General features: G+C 46.4%; 1 protein-coding gene across 3 annotated transcripts in view; it reads left to right on the top strand.

The window, feature by feature from the left end:
- The first annotated feature begins 894 nt into the window (after positions 1-894).
- The window catches only part of DUSP16 (dual specificity phosphatase 16), a 44,496-nt gene continuing 25,645 nt past the window's right edge, over positions 895-19,745 (top strand). The window contains exons 1-2 of one of the 3 annotated variants that reach the window (XM_081331592.1): positions 895-1,236; positions 18,642-19,234. In XM_081331592.1, coding sequence (XP_081187718.1) covers positions 19,004-19,234 — 231 coding nt within the window. In that variant the 5' untranslated portion in view covers positions 895-1,236; positions 18,642-19,003. Of the gene's footprint in view, positions 1,237-7,051; positions 7,192-17,329; positions 19,235-19,745 lie in introns of those variants that run through there. The other 2 variants (XM_081331593.1, XM_081331594.1) reach the window with 2 other exon arrangements.

The following is a 19,745-nucleotide window of genomic DNA, read 5'->3' as shown; positions in this document are numbered from 1 at the left end:
GGGGGGGGGTCTGAGGCCAGCCGGAGCCCCCTTTTGGAGATCTGAGCCTCCAGCCCAGAAGCCGGACCCCAGCGGGACCCCTTGGTGGGGAGAAGGCGGGGGGGGGGCGCCTGACCCCAAGCAAGGACAGGCGGGGAAAGGGCGGGGGGGGGCGGGCAGATGGGGGTGGGGGGGCCCTTCTCCCTCCCCTCCCCTCCCGGGCGGCTCCGGGCCGAGGGGGGGGAGACAAAGGGGGCCGGGCGCGGAGGGGGCGTGACCCCGCCTGGGGGGGGGCGGCCGCGTGGGGGGGGAGGGGCCCTCCGCTCCCCGCCCGGCCGCGCGCTCGGCGCCCGGATTGGTTTCGGGTGACGCCACCGCTTTATTTTTACCCCGATGACCTCATCGCCGCCGCCCCCCCCGCCCCTCCCCTCCCCTCCCCGCCCCTCCCGCTCCGCGCGCTGCCGCCTTCCTGCCCGCCGCCGCCGCCGCCGGACTCGCCGCCTCCCGGCTGGGCAGCCGCCCCGACCCCCCCCCGCCCGGAGCGCCCGCCGGCCGGCCGGCCACGGTAGGTCCAAGGGGGGGCAGCGGGGGGGGGGTCCGGGCTCCCCCGGCCAGGCGAGGCGAGGCGAGGCGAGGCTGGCTGGAGCCGGCGGCGCTGCCGCTCCTGGCCGCGGAGCCCGGCTGTCAAGCTTGGCTTGGCCGCGGAGGCTCCTCCGCCCGGAGCAAGAGCGCCTTCCCCGCGGGGAGAGCCAGGGAGGGAGGGGGGCCCAGGTAGGCGAGGGCAGGTGCCGCCCGCCAGGTGCGCGCTGCCTCTCCGGCCTCGGGGGGGGTCGCCCTGGCGGGGGGGGCGGCGGAGCCGGGGGGCGCCCCCCTGGGCTTTGGGGAGGGGGCTCCGCTGGGCAAGCCGGCCTCTCGGCCCAGCCTCGGGGGGCGCCGCGGGGCCTCGCTCCGTCCAGGCAAGAGCGCGGCGGCCGCCTCGCAGGCGCTGCTCCCGGGCTGCGGCGGCGGCGGCGTCCCCGGGCCGGAGGGCGAGGAAGATGGTCCCGGGCGCCCGTGACGAGACCCCTTTGCCAAGGGAGGGCCGAGTGGCGCGAATAGAAGCCGAAGAAGCACGTGGCTTGTTGGGGGGGGGCTGTCTCTCGTCCAAATGCTGCGGTGACTTTTCTTTTTAAACTAACACCAGTGGCTGAATGTCTTGTGAACGGACGCTTTTGACCGGACGGGAAGGGAAATATCCCTTTGGTATATTTGCGGCAGGTGAGGAATTAGAGAATAGTTTGAAATGACACCGTAGAGGTCAGTTTTTATTTTAAAACATTTGCTTACTAGTATGGGCGGTGTGTGTGTGTGCGTGTGTGTGTGTGCGTACGTGGACGCACCTTTAGGTCAGTGTTGACTCCTGATTGCTTGGACTAGTCCCCGACGTTTCTTGCAAGATTTCAGAAGTCCTTTGCCATTGTCTCCTTCCCAAGGCCAGCCGGGAGTGACTGGCTCGAAGTTATCTAGCAGCTGACTCTGTGCTTAAAGCAGGACCAGAACTGATTTCTCTAGCCCGGGGGTCCCCAACCCAGGGGTCCCCAGGGGTCCCCGACCGTGGCAACTTTTAAGACCTGTGGACTTCAACTCCCCGTGTCTGGCTGGGGAATTCTGGGAGCTGAAGTCCACAGGTCTTAAAAGTTGCCACGGTCGGGGACCCCTGCTGTTACCTGCTGCCTTAACCACCCTCCCAGTCTGAACGTTTGCAAGCACACGGCATTGTTTTTTTAAAAAATGTAACTAATGTTTCAAGCGATCTTAGCTCAAAGGGATCCGCCTCGATTCACATGGGACTGAAATGACTGAGAAGGGGGGGGGGGATGTACACAGATGTGTAATCATGCTTAATGGTCTGCTGATATAGTAAATGGCGGCAGGTCTTTGCTGAGAAGGACCCTGCGTGGGGCCGTCAGCAGATCAAGAGAGGAGGTGAAGATAGGAGGGGATTAAAGAACGAAGAGAGCAGCTTTGCTCCTAGGCGCAGAAGGATCCCTTTGCCCAAGTCGCCCCCAATTATTCTCCAAAGCCCCAGAGGGCAGGATGAGAAACAACGGTTGGAAACTGATCGAGGAGAGAAGCAACCTGGAATTCAGGAGAAACTTCCTGACAGTGAAGACAATCAACCAGTGGAACTGCTTGCCACCAGAAATCGTGGGCGCTCCATCCCTGGAGATTTTTAAGAAGAGGCTAGACTGTCACCTGTCTGAGATGGTGTAGGTTCTCCTGCTTGAGGGGGGGGGCTGGACTAGAAGACCTCCAAGGTCCTTTAAAGCTTTATTCTATTCTAAATTCAGAGGATCAAAGCTTGAGCATCCTCAGAGGAGGTTTTAGTGAGTAGCCTTTGCTTAAATCAAGACCACCTCAGGTGAGTTCCATTTTCCTTTAGGACTGAACCGTTCCCAAACTGAAGCCTTTCATCTGAACTCTCATCCTAATCTGAACACTTTAAAATGCTTTATTTGCTTTCATGTCTTCTGGAGACTTCCACTATTTTCCCTATAAAATGGATTTTTTTCCAGTTCTGGAGGCTGGATAAGATGGATGCCTTTCTGGACTATCTCTTACCCCCCCCCCCACTCCCCCACCCCGCTTTTCCCTATTTATTTTCATACTTGTTTCTTCTGTAGACCTGCTTTAAAAGAAGTGTATTTCTTATCATATCCTTGCCTCATTTAGAGGCATTTCAAATTGCTGGTGTATTTTAATCTGCAAGGCTCGGAATTAGATGTGACATTTTGGGTAAAAAAAATGGGGTAGTATAGAATAAAGTGGAATAATTCTTGTGTTTGGAAACCAATTGTTATAGTCTCATCCAAATATTACATAATCTTGTTTTGCAGCAGCATCAGCTCATAAATTCATGTTCAGCAATCAGCTAAAATTCTGGAAAGTTTTCCATATCTCCATTTACTGTCAAGGCAGCTTCTCCTTACTCCTTATGTAACTCGGGGAAGACAAAGTGGAGAATTTTGTCCTGTTTAACTTCCATTCAGGTTTTTTTTTTATTCTATCCAGGTCACTTACTAATCACTACTGTGTGTTTTATCTTCTGGGTTGCAAACATTGCAGTAGTTTTAGGCCAACTGGAATTTTATGAGTATTCTCTTGGTTATTTAAGTCTTTGGAAGAGCCAGACACACCTGAAAAAGTTCCTGGCTTTTTGATGAGGAGTCATCGGGATGCACCCTTGAGGGCCCGTTTCCTACCACCCCCAGGCTTATTGCAATAAATCAATGTTTATAAGTTTCCTACCGAAAATATCATGAATATCAAATGCATCCTTGTGAGATGCACCCTTGAAACTAATATTATTTCAACAAAAAGTTGATTTTTTAGGTAAGAAGAGAAGGAAGATTAGTCCCATGTAATTTGTTATTGACAAATCTCTACTTGTTTTGATTTTTACTAAACGAGGGTTATTGTCAAGATGCTTATACAATAATGTAAATTGGGGGGGGGATTGGTAACAAAAGGACTGCTGCAACTTGGTAAACATGGCATAAAAAGTAGCATGTGGTGCTTATTCCAGATGTTTTGTTCTAAACTGAAATAGTCTCATTTGCTTTATGAATAGTCATTTCCTGTGATGCTTAAGCCGCCGTAGGTATCAACACCTACCTAAACTTGACTGATCCCCCAAATATTAAGCTGAGGTGAACTTGGTTACTCTTTGGATTGGAGACCGTTAGTAAACTCTCAGTCTAATTGGAAGTTGGAAAAATGTCACGGAGGGAATTGATGACAAGCGATTTCTGTGTTGCTGACAAGAAAAAAAATACTTGGTTGTGTTCACAAGATGTTGAATTCCACTGGAACTTTGCTGTCTTAATTTATAATCTCTGTCAGGCATCTTCATCTTTATCTTGGGGCTTATGGTGACTAAGCTGGATTGCAGGTGACCTTGTAGCAAAATAGGAATTTAGAGACTGACCTTCCTGATTCTCAGTTGGATAGTAAATGACTTAGCCCTGGACAGGCTTCTCCTTGCAATCTGGTCTAAAGTATCTCCTAATTGGGTATTCATGTTTGTGAACTTACTTGTTTGCATCCCGCCTTTATTATTTTTACAAATAACTCAAGGTGGCAGACATATCCAACATGCCTTCCTCCCTGTTCTCCCTACAACAAGCCTATGAGATGAGTTGGGCCAAGAGTGACTGGCCCAAAGTCACCCCCCCTGGTTTTCATGGCTAAGGCAGGGCTTGAACTCATGACCTCTTGCTTTCGAGCCTGGTGCTTTAACCCAGGGGTCCCCAACCTTGGCAGCTTTAAGACCTGTGGACTTCAACTCCCAGAATTCCCTAGCCAGCCATGTTGGCTGGGGAATTCTGGGAGTTGAAGTCCCAGGTCTTAAAGCTGCCAAGGTTGGGGACCCCTGCCTTAACCAATAGATCAAACTTGCGCTCATTGGGAGCAGATTCTCTGAGGATACTAGAAGGACCGGCTGAGAGTCCTTGCTTGAATTTGCTTATTTATATTTCAAGGCTCTGCCGTCTGTTCTGCAGGATCATCAGTATTAACTCAAATATATGGCCCTGCTAACCAAGCAGGAGATCGTGAGTTCAAGTCCTGCCTTAGCCACGAAAACCAGGGTGTGTGTGTGTGTGACTTTGGGCCAGCCACTTTCGGCCCAACCTGTCTCACAGGCTTTTTGTGGGGAAAATAGTCGTTCCCAGCCAGCTTCCTTCCGGCAAGCAAAGTTAACGGGGGATGCTGGATTTGCTTAAGAACCGCAGGATTCACTTAAAAATGGTAGTGTTTCATGTAACCTTTCTCGGTTAATTGCAACACAAAAAGGTCGAAAAATCAGGTGTAGTCACTAAACCGCCATGCTTAGCAATGGCAAGTCTGGTCCCCGTTGGTCTTGAGTTGAGTTACGTAATAATTTCTAGAGTTATGGGCTTCGGCTCAGAGCTACCAATTCACAAGGCGATTCTTTTCTCCGTGAGCGTTTGTTGTCCACCTCATCGCTGTAAACCATTCACAAACAGACCCAAAGTCTGGCGCTCGGATCCCCCTTTGCCAGCAGTTCAGCTTCGGGAGAATCAACCGTTGCTGGGCACTTCCTGCAAAATATTTCAAGCGTTCAAAGTATTTCATTCAGAAGCCCCAGCAAGGCTGGGAGGGCGTGAAGAGCCCTCTTCAAAATGATAATGGGAAATGGAAGAAATCCACAGTCTAAGAAGGGAGCGGAGGCTGAGTGAGACTGACGGATAATTGTGAGCCTCCCAGAGTCATGGATGGAGATGGGTGGCCATAGAAAGTGGAAAAAATAAACAGACTGAATTCTGGATAAATGGCCTGTTCCGGAGGAAGCCCTGATCTCCTGCTTCTCTGCGTAGGCGCTTGGTGGAAGCCATCCTGACGACAGGCGTGTCAGGGTGTCATATGTGGCACCGACTGGGGCTTCCCTGGCCCTCCCTTGCTTAACTCACAGCCGAGGGACAGAGGTCCAGCTGGCCTTTCTGTACTGTACAAGAGTCATCTCAGGTCTTCCCCTCTGACTTCAGGTGTGTGCTCACAAGGCGAATTCACACGTGTGTGTGTGTGTGTGTGTGTGTGTGAAAGAGAGAGAGAGAGAGAGAGCCAGCCAGTAACCTATAAAGAGAGGAGTTTGATGTGAGGCCAGCGCGGACTCCCTTTACGACCTCTCTTTGGGGAGAGCGTTTCTTGAATGGCCGCGACCGGTTCTCTCGTCTGAGGCAGAAGAGAGGAACGAAGCTAATGGCCCAGAGAGAGAGAGGGAGAGAGAGAGGGCAGCCTGTGTTTTTCTTGTGCTCCATTTGTGGTTTGTTGCGGAGCCAAGAATGACCTACTCGGATTTGGCTCTGGCTGGACTGGCAGCCATCCCTGCCAAGGGCTCTTTCATGGTGCGCGAAGGAGCAGAGGACGCCGGAGAGGATAAGAAGGAAGGAAAGTTGCAGGCAATTATCAAAGCCAGGAGAGCAAGGCCTGCTCCTAAGACGCAGCAGCCCTCAGCCTGTCCTCCTCACCAGGAGGCCTGGATGTTGATCGCAAGCCTTAAAGAAGAGGATCAAACCGCTTTGCTCAGAGTCCTGTGAATTTGTCAAAAGGACCCGCTCCAGGCTGAAAGGAGACCAGATTGTGCAGACTTTATACAGGCAGTCCTCTCAGCTTACGGCCACAGATGGGCCCAGAGTTTATGTTGCTAAGTGAGAAATGTGCGAAGTGATTTTTGTCCCATTTTACGACTTCTCTCTCCACGTTTGTTAAACCAATAACGCAATTTCTCCATTGACTTGCTCGTCAGAAAGTCACAAAGATGGGATCACCTGCCCCAGGGGCACCGCAGCCGTCGTAAGTCCATGCCAGTTGCCGAGCATCTGAAGTTTGATCACGTGACCGTGGGGATGCTGCAATGGTCGTTAAGTGTGAAAAACGGCCCCAAATCACTTTTTTTTTCAGCGTCGCTGTAACTTTGAACAGTCTCTAAATGAACTGTGGTGAGGACTGCCCGTACAAGTTTTTGCTAATGTTATACTTTGCAAGTTAAGGCATTTCTGAGTAAATTATTATAGTATAATTTAAAAAAATTGTGCTATTTATGTGTCGGTAGACTGCCTCACATAAAGTATAGTCCCAGACCAATTCAAAGGGCAAACTTTTAAGGGCCAAGTTAAAAGGGCAGCCAGAAGCAAAGCTTCCTTCCTGTTATTAAGGGACCCTTCTTCGTGTAGAGATTGACCTAATTGTGGGATTTGCTATTTGTCTTCCCTCTTGTCACACAACCGTCAGCTGCATCCAGCCAGAAGTGTCTGAGCTGTCAGGCGTTATCAATCTCCCTCCCCCCCCCACTTCATAGATGAAATGGAGCGATTTTAAATGAAACCCTTTTCTCCTTCGAAATGTTTGCGGTAGTGATTTAATTTTCTGTCAGCTGAGCATCTCCTCAACTGAATTCTTGGTGTTTTTTTCCACTCCAGCGAATAGCGAAGATTTATGAAGAGGGACGTTTCTTTCACAGTGAGCTCAGCTCCTGGTGACATCATAGACGTGTGCATGGAGTTTTCTTGGCAAGCGATTCCAAAGCGCTTCGGGATTTTTTGTTTTACTTCTCTGCCTAACCCAGATCCTGGGATTTCCTGATGGACTCTATCCAAGTACTAACCTGATCCAACTCGGCTTAGCTTTTGTGCCCAGACAAAGAACCACCAGGTACTAAGAGATCCTGTGCGTTTAGAACGTAAATTATATCTTGTGAGATAAAATCTAAAGCATGTTTTAAAACTTGGATTACAAACTGGGCATTGGTTCCGAAGCACAATTTTGAAGCTCAGTGTTGTTTGGCATTCCCCATGCCCAACATTTCAACAAAAGAATTTTAGAAGAAAAAGAATAGTTGCAAAAAAACTGCCCTTGATAAACAACTTCTATTCCAAAATTCATAATATAAACAACAGTGCTATTTCATCATCTCGGAAAATGATATGACAAAATAACTCTATTGTTTCTATTATTTCCATCATGAAAGCTGAGTGATGGAAGATCAGTGCTCAAGGCTCGTTGTGAAGTTTTAATATTACCTTAGGGCCTGCCAAGAGATCTTAACAAGACCGTGTTTTCAACAAACACCTCCCACCCCCAAATAATCAGTGAAAAATGCTTAGGGGCCACCTCACTTTCCCCCAATGTGTGTTGCAGACAGACGCACATTTTTAACTTACCATTTACTGCTCCCAGAAGAAGAAGAAAATCTGAGAAAGAGCCAATTCATTGCTTTCCACTTAGTTCAAGCCAAACTGATTGCTGGTATGGCTGGAGGACCCAAGCTTCTCAGCTTCTGCTGACCTTCAGATGGAATGAGAAGATCGGTGTTTAAGCCTTCCACTGGTGCAAGGTGTAAGGCCTTCCAACATGCTTCCTTTTCGCTTATTTTGCTACAGATTTAATTACATTTTGATCTCATAGGGCCAAAAGGGACCTTAGGGGTCTTCTACGCCAGCCTCTTACCCAAGGCAGGAGACCTTATACCAGGGTCCCCAACCTAGTCAACTTCAAGACCTATGGACCTCAACGCCTAGAATTCCCCAGCCAGCCATTTACAATCTGGATGTCTGGATTTCCAATGGCTACAGTCACACGGCTGAAATTCTGATGCTCAACAACACATCTGCCTTGATGGTTATTTGCAGCTCGTATGTCGAGGACTGCTTGTAGCACTATGCCAAAGATATATTAGGGAACTTAAGCAGGAGCCCTACAAGATTTTATTCTATATCTGTGGTTTGTGCCTGGAATGTGCTAAACCTTTCACAGCAAAAGAGTGTTGGGGTTCAGATCTCAGGATGGGAATCTGTGGTTTAAATCAGCCATTAAGCAAAATATAATGCATGGAGGGCCAAAAATAAGATGGGTGACTCCATTTGTGTGTGTCAAATTGAGAAAAAGGACTCTATTCCCAGCTTTTATCTGAAACACGATATTCTCCACTTCCATTTCCGTCTCTACATTGCTAACTAACCGTAGAATACAGCCAATTTGACAAAACCAGTGGTCGTCCCAAGGGAGCTTTTCAAAAGGCAATTGGACTTCCTTTGTTTTCTTCCTTGAAGATGTTTCCCTTCTTATCCAAGGAAGCTTCTTCAGTTCTGACTGAACGGTGGGGAATTGGCGGTCCTTGGAAAAATTAGCAAATTATGACTAGCATTACAAAGGACCAATATCACTGTACGTGGCAGATATCCTGACTTATTTTTCTGTGGAATTTCCCAGGGACTCTCCTGCTTTGAACAGCCCATTCTCTTGTGTAAATCGTGATAGCTGGAAGTCATTAAAATAGTTTTCTAAAAGTATATTAAGCCTTCATTTAATGGAATAGAGGTTTGTGTTTTCCTTTATTAGGAGTTTCGTGATACATCTTAAATCCTTCGTTGGATACCGATTAACAAATCTCTTTTGTAATCGTTCTGCTTTCTGTAATAATTCTGGGAATTGCGTGTAAAGATTGAAATCAGAGCTAATGGCACATTTAATGACATGATTGTGACACAATTTAGAAATAAGTGATGAAGTCATGCAGTGATTAATTCCGTCTTGTCACTTGGGCTAAAATATCCCATGTGTCTCTTCTGTCATCGCCTTCACTTATTACTATGTAAATGGGTAATGAAAATTCCCAAGACAGTTTGCAAGGGCTGAGGTATTTCCTGCTGTTTCTTGTTGCATGCAAAAGGGGAAAATCCTAGCATTATTGCTCCCTATTCTAATTGTGCTCATTCACAAGCCACAGCTTCCTTTTTCAAATCAGCTGGCATCTGTTTAGAAGTCTCCAATTTTCTTAATTGTTTTTTTTACTCTAAGATTCTTGCATAACTCCTTTTTACATCTACTCTTTAAAGGCTGATATTTTATTTTTAACCATGTCAGAAATAACAGAACAGAACAGAATAGAATGTAGAATGGAATAGAATGTGGAATGGGATGGGATGGATGGGATGGGATGGGATGGGAGACTAGACTAGACTAGACTAGACTAGACTAGACTAGACTAGACTAGACTAGACTAGACTAGACTAGAATAGAATAGAATAGAATAGAATAGAATAGAATAGAATAGAATCTGGAAGGGACCTTGGAGGTCTTCCAGTCCAAGCCCCCTGCCCAAGGCAGGAGTCCCCACACTATCCTGGACAAATGGTTGTCCAATCTTTTCTTGAAAACCTCCAGTGACGGAGCACCCACAATTCCTGTTCCACTGATAAATCGTTTTCCTTGTCGGAAATTCCTCCTCATTTCCAAGTTGGATCTTCCTCTGAATAAATGCCATGAGCTTTGCCTAGTTTCAGACCTGGAGTATTTCTTTAAAGAGGTTCTTACAAGGATGTCCATGTCTACAAAGTGGTGGGGAAATATTAAGATGGCAGCTGTGAGCCGAGGAAGGAAACCTGTGTTTATATTCACTGCTGAGGTTGCCTCTGCTAGCAAGCTACACCCACAGTTTCACCCAAAGCCAAAAACAGAAAGTGAAAGAAGAATTTTTTTTTAAAAGGCTGTTGTGGAAATTTCCCAATTCCTTCTTTGTTTCTTTCTTTTTTTGAGTCGTAGCTCACCTGTCGGGAGATAAGCCAAATGTCCTTAAGGCAACAAATGGGGACAAGTCAAGTCAGATCTGTTGGTCTTCCACCTGACTGGCAGAACTTTGCTTTCAATGTTAGTTAAGGATATTTCAACCTTGCCTCTCCCCAGTTAACATTTCCATGCCCAGTAATAGAAGAATAGAAAAGCTGGAAGGGTTTTTATTGGGACCATCGTCTCCAACTGTCTGGCTGAAAAAGAACCATAATTGAAATTCAGTTGAGTGCAGTGGAGATTCTCCCAAGGAAAACAAACATGGTATTTCAATTAGTGAATTTCAGGTAAACATTAGAACAGTGTTTCTCAACCTTGGCATTTGTGAGATATGTGGACTTCAACTCCCAGAATTCTCCAGCCAGCCATGGCTGGGAGTTGAAGTCCACATATCTCACAAGTGCTAAGGTTGAGAAACACTGCGTTAAATCAAGCAAAATTAGGCTTGGTTTAGTAAGGAATTAATTTTGGAGTGTGTGTGTGATGGAGGGGGAGAGAAAATCACAACAGGTATATCTCTTTCTTAGCTGTGGTAGAAATAAAATTCATATTAAAAGTAGAAGTAAAATTTTTATTTTCAATTGATGCTTGAATCAAGTTGGGGTATCACCAGACCTTAATCACCTAAGGACCCAAAGGTAGCTAAGGCTAGCACAGCCACAGATTGTCCCACATTCTTCAGCCTACATAAAGTTCTAGATTTCAAATCTAGATTCCATAAAGCAATGAGCAACTCCTGGGATTAATTTTGACATGAAACGGATGTCATTTCCTTGAAGCGGCTGTGTTAAGTATACAAGGAAACAAGACAATCCCTTTCTCAAGAAATGAAGCCCTTTTAGGGGAGACACGTTCCGACATGATCCTTGTCACACAACACTGAAGGAACAATGAGTTCTTAACTAGAAGCCGAACAAATCTCTTCTTGTGCTTTAGTATTTATTTATTTATTTAAAAAAATAACTTATGAGCATAGCATGGATACAGTTCAACTGGAGTTCTTTACTTGTAATGGGAGAAAATTAGTTCAGTTGGGAAAGTGAAATTTGCTTGGCTTAGCTTTCCCTGGATCGTGCCCAATTTTTAAATCCTTGTTTTCCTTCGACTATTATTCTGATACGGGCTATTGTTAGTGTAGCTCCTAAGAGTAGAAGTCAATCCACATTCCTTCAAGGGGAGAGCTGAGTGCTCCGGGTCACGTCCAAAATGGCTTTTTCCAGCCCCTCCCTATTAGTTGGGCCATCTTGACCCGGGGCAGAATAGAGAAATCTGGTGAGTTAAGGCTGGGGAAATCATAGGGGGTTAACATTCCCAGCAGCCTTTGATTAAAGTTGAGAATTTCCAAGAATCTGAAGCAGAGGGACAGATGACATTCAGAGAGTGCTGTTTCTGGAGAAATAAGTCAACCATTCAGCCGGATATTGCATGACGTTTAATTTATTTTTATTTCTTTTATGCTAGTCAAATCTAATTGTCTCTGCGCCTCTTTATGTTGAAGTTACAGAACTGAGTCTTTAAACTTCAGTCTTCGGTCCATCAATAGGGCTGCACGCAAAGAACACCAAACTTTCTCTAGAATTTTCTGGTATTCTGTAATATTAAACTATTTGAAACATCTAGCCAGCCCCTTTTTATGCAGACTTTGGAAGCAAAAACTGAGCCGTTTCTGGGTCTGCATTTTTTGGTAAGTTTCTTTTAATCTGCTGAACAGCTTTATAAACCGTCTGTTTTACCACCGAATGTTGGAATTACTGAGTATTTAAAAGAATGTTGGCCAGTTATCTTTAATTCTTTTTACATGACATTTGATTTAGTTTGTCTCGTGTGAGATTGAGCTATTTCTCACAGGGAAGCAAAGAAGGGCTGAATCCTCTAGCTAAGCCCCCCAAACACTAGAAGACCAGGGGGTGCACGCTTTATTAGTTGTTACCCCATTTGCTTTCTCATTAGAAAGGCAGCTGAGAATTCTTGCTCACATAATTGGGCTTAGGGGGAAAAAGTAAGGCAACACATTACGGTTGTAAGTCACGATGATCATAAAGCAGGCCATCTTGTGACCAGTCCAATTTTACAACCTGTATTTGAGAAGGTCATTGTGAATCCATGGTCATTAAGCGAAACCATTGTTTGCTATGGGGCAATTTTGCTGAAAACCGGAAGCAAACATAGGGTTGTTTTTTTTGTCCATAATGTAAATTGTGGTCACATGCCCACAAGACATTGCAAACGGCTGTAGAAATTCAGGGGTGGGGGTGGCTGTCAGAACCTCAGGAACTAGGTTGTAAGTATCTTTTGGGGGAAGGGGCCCTCATAGCTTTGAATAGTCGCTAAATGTCCAGTCGTAAATTGAGGACTATGTGAGGAATGTACTGACCAAAATGGGCTAAGGAGGGTGGACGGATCCCTCTTCTTGCTGCCTGTGGCAAAGGTGTGATTAGGACTGGTAACACCTTTCCTGCCTGAGCAGGGGGTTGGACTAGATGACCTCCAAGGTCCCGTCCAATTTTACTATTATGTTGTTGTTACTACTACTACTACTACTACTACTACCTTGATTAGGACCATCGTGCCTTCATCCTCCTTTTCTCTTACTAGAAAACATTTGTGTGGGAGCCTCCGTGGAGCAGAGGATGATGGCCAGCTGGGTGGGAACCGGATTGGTTGCCCAATTCGGGTGACCCTGATGGCTTGGAATGTGAGGGGTTGTTCGACCTCTTCTCAGCTACTCCTCAGCCTTGGGGTTTGTGTGGGGCAGACTGTGTGGGGTTTGAGCACAGCTCAGCAGACAGATATTCAAAGATAACTCTGGCAAATCCTTTTGGCAGTTGAGGATCAACATTTTCTGACAGAGTTCTTTGTTCACGCTTGGAAGGGAAGCTATTATCCAAGCGGGACCTGAGGCATCTTGGGGGAACGCAGCCGTTTTTTAACTGACGGTTTTCTTCATTAATCATTATTTGTATACTTTTAATTTCACACTAGGGACTCTTTAAAACTCCTAACCCTTTCCCGAATAGCTCTTATAATGCATTTCCTTCAAATCTTGCCAGTTTATCTTTAACCCTCGTCCACACAGCAAGAAATACCTAAAAAAACAAACCCGAGACAGTATTAGAAATTGATCAAACTAATCTGGTGTTACATCATTTTTTTAGCCCCGTAACAACGTCTTCCACCAAGAACGGCATCCTGTCCTTTTTGGAGCAGGAAATATTCATTTGTTGAATTGATCAACAATCACCCTTACAGAACAATGCTAGCAACAAGTACAGACAGTCCCCGGCTTACAAGCACAGTTGAGCCACAAAATGAGACCGCTGTTAGGTGAACCTTGCCCCATTTTATGACTTTTCTCACCACAGTTGTTAAGTGAATCCGTGCAGCTGTTAACTTAGGAACACGGTTGTTAACTTAATCCGGCTTTTCTACTGACTTTGCTCATCGGAAGGTCGCAATAGGCAGGGGATCACCTGACGCCAAGACACTGCGACCGTCGTAAATGTGAGTCGGTTGCCAAGTGTCTGGATTTTGATCACGTGACCCTGGGGATGCTGCAACAGTCGTAAGTGTGAAAAATGGTCATAACTCGTGTTTTTTTGTGCTGTTGCAATTCTGAATGGTCACTGTATGAATTGTTGTAAGCCGAGGACTAGCTATGCCAGGGGTCTCCAAACCGGGCCCTTTTATGACGGGTGGACGCGTTGCTGGCTGAGGAATTCTGGGAGTTGAAGTCCACACATCATATAAAAGGCCAGGTTTGAAGACCCCTGCCCAAGACCCTAGGCTGGTGTTCCTCAACCTTGGCAACTTGAAGATCGAAGCACGTTGACTGGGGAATTCTGGGAGTTGAAGTCCACAAGTCATAAAAGACCCCTGACCTATGCTGTCAGATCCTCAGGATGCCCAATACCTTTCGGTTCTTGACAATGAGGCACCCCATGCTTTGTGGCCCAGGGGATAAGCGACCGGGAGTTCCCACCCAGAGAAGCTGGTTCTGAAGATCTCATGGTGCCGTGTAGAGCTGTAAAGATTAAAACCGCCTCTTTCCATTTACTGCTGAAACCCTAGAATGGCAACGTTTGCAACAGCAGTGTTGTGTGGCTCTAGTCTAGTGTGTCTTATCTGTCATAATATGGGCGATATTGCCTTTTGCTCCAAGTGCTGCTACCGGCTGGTCTTCAAAGGTGGCTCTATTGCAACAGACCCTACGGGGGCTGTGAGTCGCTGTCCATAGGTCATCCTGCTCCAGATAAGGCCACAACAGGTGAAACCAGCCTGAAACTGGAGTGTGGAAATGACCTTGAAGGAGGAGGAGGAGGAGAGATGCTGCCTAGGGAATGGTCAGATAAAAGGAGTATTGGATAGAGAAATGAAGGATTCCAAACACGCCTATAAATAGTTTCTTCTGGCAAGTGAATCCCTCCTTGAGGCCCTACAGTCTTCTGCCCTGGGCCTTTTCTGTGGATAGTTCCAGGAAGTTCTGAAAAATTAAGATTTATGGTGCTGGAGAAGACTCCTGCGAGTCCCTTGGACTGCAAGACGATCAAACCAGTCAGTCCTAGAGGAGATCAACCCTGACTGCTCTTTAGAAGGCCAGATCCTGAAGCTGAAACTCAAATACTTTGGCCACCTAATGAGAAGGAAGGACTCACTGGAGAAGAGCCTAATGCTGGGAAAGGTTGAGGGCAAGAGAAGAAGGGGACGACAGAGAATGAGGTGGCTGGATGGAGTCACTGAAGCGGGAGGCCTGAGCTTAAATGGACTCCAGAAGATGGTAGAGGACAGGAAAGCCTGGAGGAACGTTGTCCGTGGGGTCGCGATGAGTCGGACACGACTTCGCAACTAACAACAACAGCAGTGGTTTTTATTTTCTCCAGATCTCAAAAGAAACGCAGTGGGGAAATTAGAAACAAGTGGATTTGCATCATAAGTGCAAAGCAGTCTGTAGGGATGGACTAAGCTTCATGGCTTGGGTTGATGGAACAGCACAAAGGTTTCCTTGACTTCATGTTCCTGGTCTGCGAGCAAGCCAAACTCAAGTACTTCAAGATCAGAGGAAGGAGGAATATCTGTGTACAAATGTGGAATATATATATATATATGGGGGGGGGGGCTGGAGAAAGAGAGTTCCCTCACTCGGCTTCCTTCCTGTATTCTTCAGTAATTGTCCAGATTGGATGTCTTTTGAATTGTGGCCAAAGTCTGAGGCTGCTATGCTGGGTCCTTGATGGGGCCAAGTATCTGCAGAGTTGCCAATTGAATCTAAGGGGAGGAAGGTGTGTAAAACGTTCCTTTAAAAGAGTTATTTTTAGGATTGATGGTGGCAAATGTTCGCTCTCTGCTTTCGCTTTTCACCGTCAGTAAGTGAAGAAACAGAGAGAGGCACCAGATAAAAGGGATGAAAAAGGAAGGAGTAAAACTGTTCTGGGTTTTGAACGATGCCGTGAAGAAACATTGAAAACGGGGCAAAACAGCCGCATGCTTTTATTGGCGGAGTTAAGTGCAAGGGAGGTTAATGATAGAGTTGGTACAAACTGGAATTTTTGGAATGTGGATGTGGCCACCAAGACTGCTTGTTCAGAGAAGAAAGCTTCCAAGGCACCTGAGGGCAGGACAAGAAGCGATGTGTGGAAGCTCATTAGCGAGGAATCCAATCTGGAAGGAAGGGAAAAAACTTCCTGACAGCAAGAATATTTAATCAATGGAAGTGCTTGCCTCCGGGCGTTGTGGGTGCTCCGTTGCTGGAGAACTTCAAGAAAAGATGGCACAGCCATTTGTCCAGGATGCAATAGGTTTTCCTGTCTTGAGGTGGGGGTTGGACTAGAACAGGGGTCCTCAAACTTGGCCACTTTAAGACTTGTGGATTTCAACTCCCAGAATTCCCCAGCCAGGGAAATTCCCCAGCCAGGGGAATTCTGGGAGTTGAAGTCCACAAGTCTTTAAAGTGGCCAAGTTTGAGGACCCCTGGACTAGAAGACCTCCAAGATCCTCCTAACTCTATGATTCCATGAAGTCACTGAAGTTTTTTGATACCCAGGTCTGCAAACCATGGTCTGGCTGCAAGTTGTATCTCTGGGATGGATGAGAATCTTTTACACGCTTGATGTTTAAAATGCGTATTTGACACTATTTAATTTTCTATTTCTATTGTTCGTTAGTTCAATTAAAATCAATCAAAGGAACATTTGGTGCGTGAATGTGCCTACTTTACTTGATGTTTTGCTCCCTGAATGATGGTAGAATTAACTGCACTGCTATTTTAGATGACCAGGAGGGGAGGTTAAAGTCAAGATGGTGGTTGATCAGGAGGGTATAAAATCTTCTGCCTTGAGCAGGGGGTTGGACTAGATCACCTCTGAGGTCTCTTCCAGCCCTAAGAGTCTTTGTTCTATGTTATGTCCACATAATCAAGGGTTGCAATACGTGATGCCGATTCATCTTGTTTGGCCATTGCAATCATTTAAGCCCTCCGGTAACAACGTGGGTCCCCTTTCTTAGCAATGTTTTAAAATTAAAATGTTCCCCATTTAACAACGGTTGCAAATGGCAAAAAATAGCAATGACGATTTGACATCTTTCAAATTAATGTTGGAAAGTTTCCTGAGCCGTTTCAAGGCAGTCAGAACATAAAGTCAAAGGTTATTTATTTGGAACCAATTCTAAACTTAACGGGATGTCTTCGGGACTGCGTACTGGAGGCCCTGCTGGGTGCATTAATTGGATCCCAGTTTTGGGATGGATTCAGATCAATGGCGCAATTCCTAAAGGGGCATTTTGAGTGTTTTTTTCTTTCGCTTAAAGGCAGAGATGAAAACACGATGGCAGCATTACGTGGGCTAATCACATGCCAAAAACGGTCACGTCTATGGTGCCTGGCAAGGATTTCTGTTGGTGGGCAACTGGCTTCCCAGCCTGGCTATCTTGGGTGATTAAATCAGTGCTTTTCAGCCATTCTGCTCTGAAGTCACCCTTTTCGCAACAATCAGCCAAACGATGAAATCCTGGGCATTTGCCAAGGATCTTGTGGGTCTTCTGGCTGGTTCTGGCAGACATCATTGTTGGAAAGAAGTCAGGAATGACAGAAGACAGAAGCTGGGGGGGGGGGAAACCAGCCCTGGTGGTCAAGGCTCAGATTAGAGAAATTCACACAATCTTTAGACAGTTCAATTTAGTTTTTAAATCGGTCACAATTTGGATGCTTGCAATTGTCATGTATTTATGACGGTTGCTGCGACCGTCCTAAATTTATTCTATTCCTAGAGAAATGCCAATGTCACGTCTGGAATTCCTGTTTCTTGTCCCTGGAGGTTTTTCCCTCTGGCTGTTAGGGGTGGAGATCGAGTTTTGCTCCTACAGCACTGCAGGAGGAGAGCTGTGGGGGGAGAGTCCACAGTAGCCAGAATGAAGAACGAATCCAGCAGCCTCTTTTTCACCAATGTTGTGAAAAGGCTTCAGGCTTTGTGAACTAAAGAGATCTTTCCTTGACCACAGTAGCATGAAAATTCCAGCTTGAGCGGGACTAGAAGACCTCCAAGGTCCCTTCCTGTTCTATTCTGTTCTATTCTGTTCTATTCCATTCCATTCCTTCTATATTCTATTCTATTCTATTCTATTCTATTCTATTCTATTCTATTCTATTCTGTTCTGTTCTGTTCTGTTCTGTTCTGTTCTGTTCTGTTCTGTTCTGTTCCATTCCATTCCTTCTATATTCTATTCTGTTCTGTTCCGTTCCGTTCCGTTCCGTTCCATTCCATTCCTTCTATATTCTATTCTATTCTATTCTATTCTATTCTATTCTATTCTATTCTATTCTATTCTATTCTATTCTATTCTATTCTATTCTATTCTATTCTATTCTATTCTATTCTATTCTATTCTATTCTATTCTATTCTATTCTGTTCTGTTCTGTTCTATTCCATTCCATTCCATTCCATTCCTTCTATATTCTATTCTATTCTGTTATGTTCTGTTCTGTTCTATTCTGTTCTATTCCATTCCATTCCATTCCATTCCTTCTCTATTCTGTTCTATTCTATTCTGTTCTGTTCTATTCCATTCCATTCCATTCCATTCCATTCTATATTTTCTATTCTATTCTACTCTACTCTACATTCTCCTCTCTTCTCTTCTAGTCCTGTACTGTTCTCTCTCCTCTCCCCTCCTCTCCTCTCCCCTCCTCTCCTCTCCTCTTCTTCAGATCTGTGGAGGGGTTAGACTGGGGCACAGATCTCCCCAGAAGCTTCTTCCCTGTCAATAAAACCTGGTTAGTATGAGAAGGGGCTACTCGATCCCTCGGTAGAGCCAGCATCCCAGATGCTGCCCTTTGCTTCCCACCTGAAGAACACACGGCAGGTGTTAATCAAGCTTGGCAGCGATGCCTTCGTGCACACCTTTGGGTGGTGCCAGAGAACGAGAGCACCCACGCTTACCAAGGCTGGAGGGATGAAGGGGAGGCAGGCAGGGCTGGGCTTCAGAGAGTCTCATCACCCTTCTTGTGTGTTTGTGTTTCCTTTCTGTCTGCCCCGTTTCTGTCCAGGCTCCTCGGCCGCTCGAAGACCAGCGATGGGGGAACAAAGATAGAGAATGAGGTAATGGCAGGAACAACTGAGAGGCATCTTTTGTTCGAGTGTGAAATGGTGACTCCGTAGCCCAAGATGAATGGGTTGTGAGGGGCGTCTTTGTGCGGCACGGCTGGAAGAGGCATTTCTCCCCAGTGGACCCTCTGAAGAGAAAATGGGTCTGCCTTTCCTCTTGCCAGTCTCCACCAAGATGACCTCATTCATCTGGAGGACAATGGAGGGTCTGGGCCTTTAAGTTCACAGCCATTACCTCATCTTCTTCGTGGGGGCCGCGGATTGAAAAGCGAAGCATTGCTCCGGCCCAGCGTCTGTGGTTGTCATGGCGGATGAAATGAATGGGGCTCAGCTCATGACCGGGCAGAGGCTGGTGACTTGGCTGGAAAGCAGCATGGAGAAATTGCTCCTGATTGACAGCCGCCCCTTTGTGGAATACAACATGTCCCATATCTTGGAGGCCATCAACGTCAACTGCTCCAAACTCATGAAGCGCAGGTTGCAGCAGGATAAGGTGCTGATCACTGAACTTATTCAGCATTCGGCAAAACAGAAGGTAAGGCTCTGAGGAGCAGAGGGTGGATTTGGTGCGGGGGGGGGCAGAATACATTTATAGACGGAGGACAGAACTGGCAAGAGATCAATCAGAATAGAGGTGGAAGGGACCTTGCAGGTCTTCTAGTCCAGGGCAATCCAACCTTGGTAACTTTAAGACTTGTGGACTTCAACTCCCAGAATTCCTCAGCCAGCTTGGCTGGCTGAGGAATTCTGGGAGTTGAAGTCCACAAGTCTTAAAGTTGCCAAGGTTGGGGACCTCTGTTCTAGTCCAACCCCCTCCTCAAGCAGGAGACTCTATTCAATTCAGACAATTGACTGTCCAGTCTCTTCTTTAGAACCTCCAGTGATGGAGCATCCACAGCTTCTAGAGGCAAGCTGTTCCACTGGTGAATTGTCCTCGCTGTTAGGAAATTTATCCTTAATTCCAGGTTGCTTCTCTCCGTGATTAGTTGCCATCCGTTTTTTCTTGTCTTGCTTCCTGGTGCTTTGGAGAATAGGTTGAACCCCCC

Source organism: Vipera berus, assembly GCF_964194415.1.
Source record: "Vipera berus genome assembly, chromosome: 6".
Lineage (NCBI taxonomy): Eukaryota > Metazoa > Chordata > Lepidosauria > Squamata > Viperidae > Vipera > Vipera berus.
Note: the sequence above shows the minus strand (reverse complement) of the source record. Positions and strands in the feature narration are given on the sequence as shown.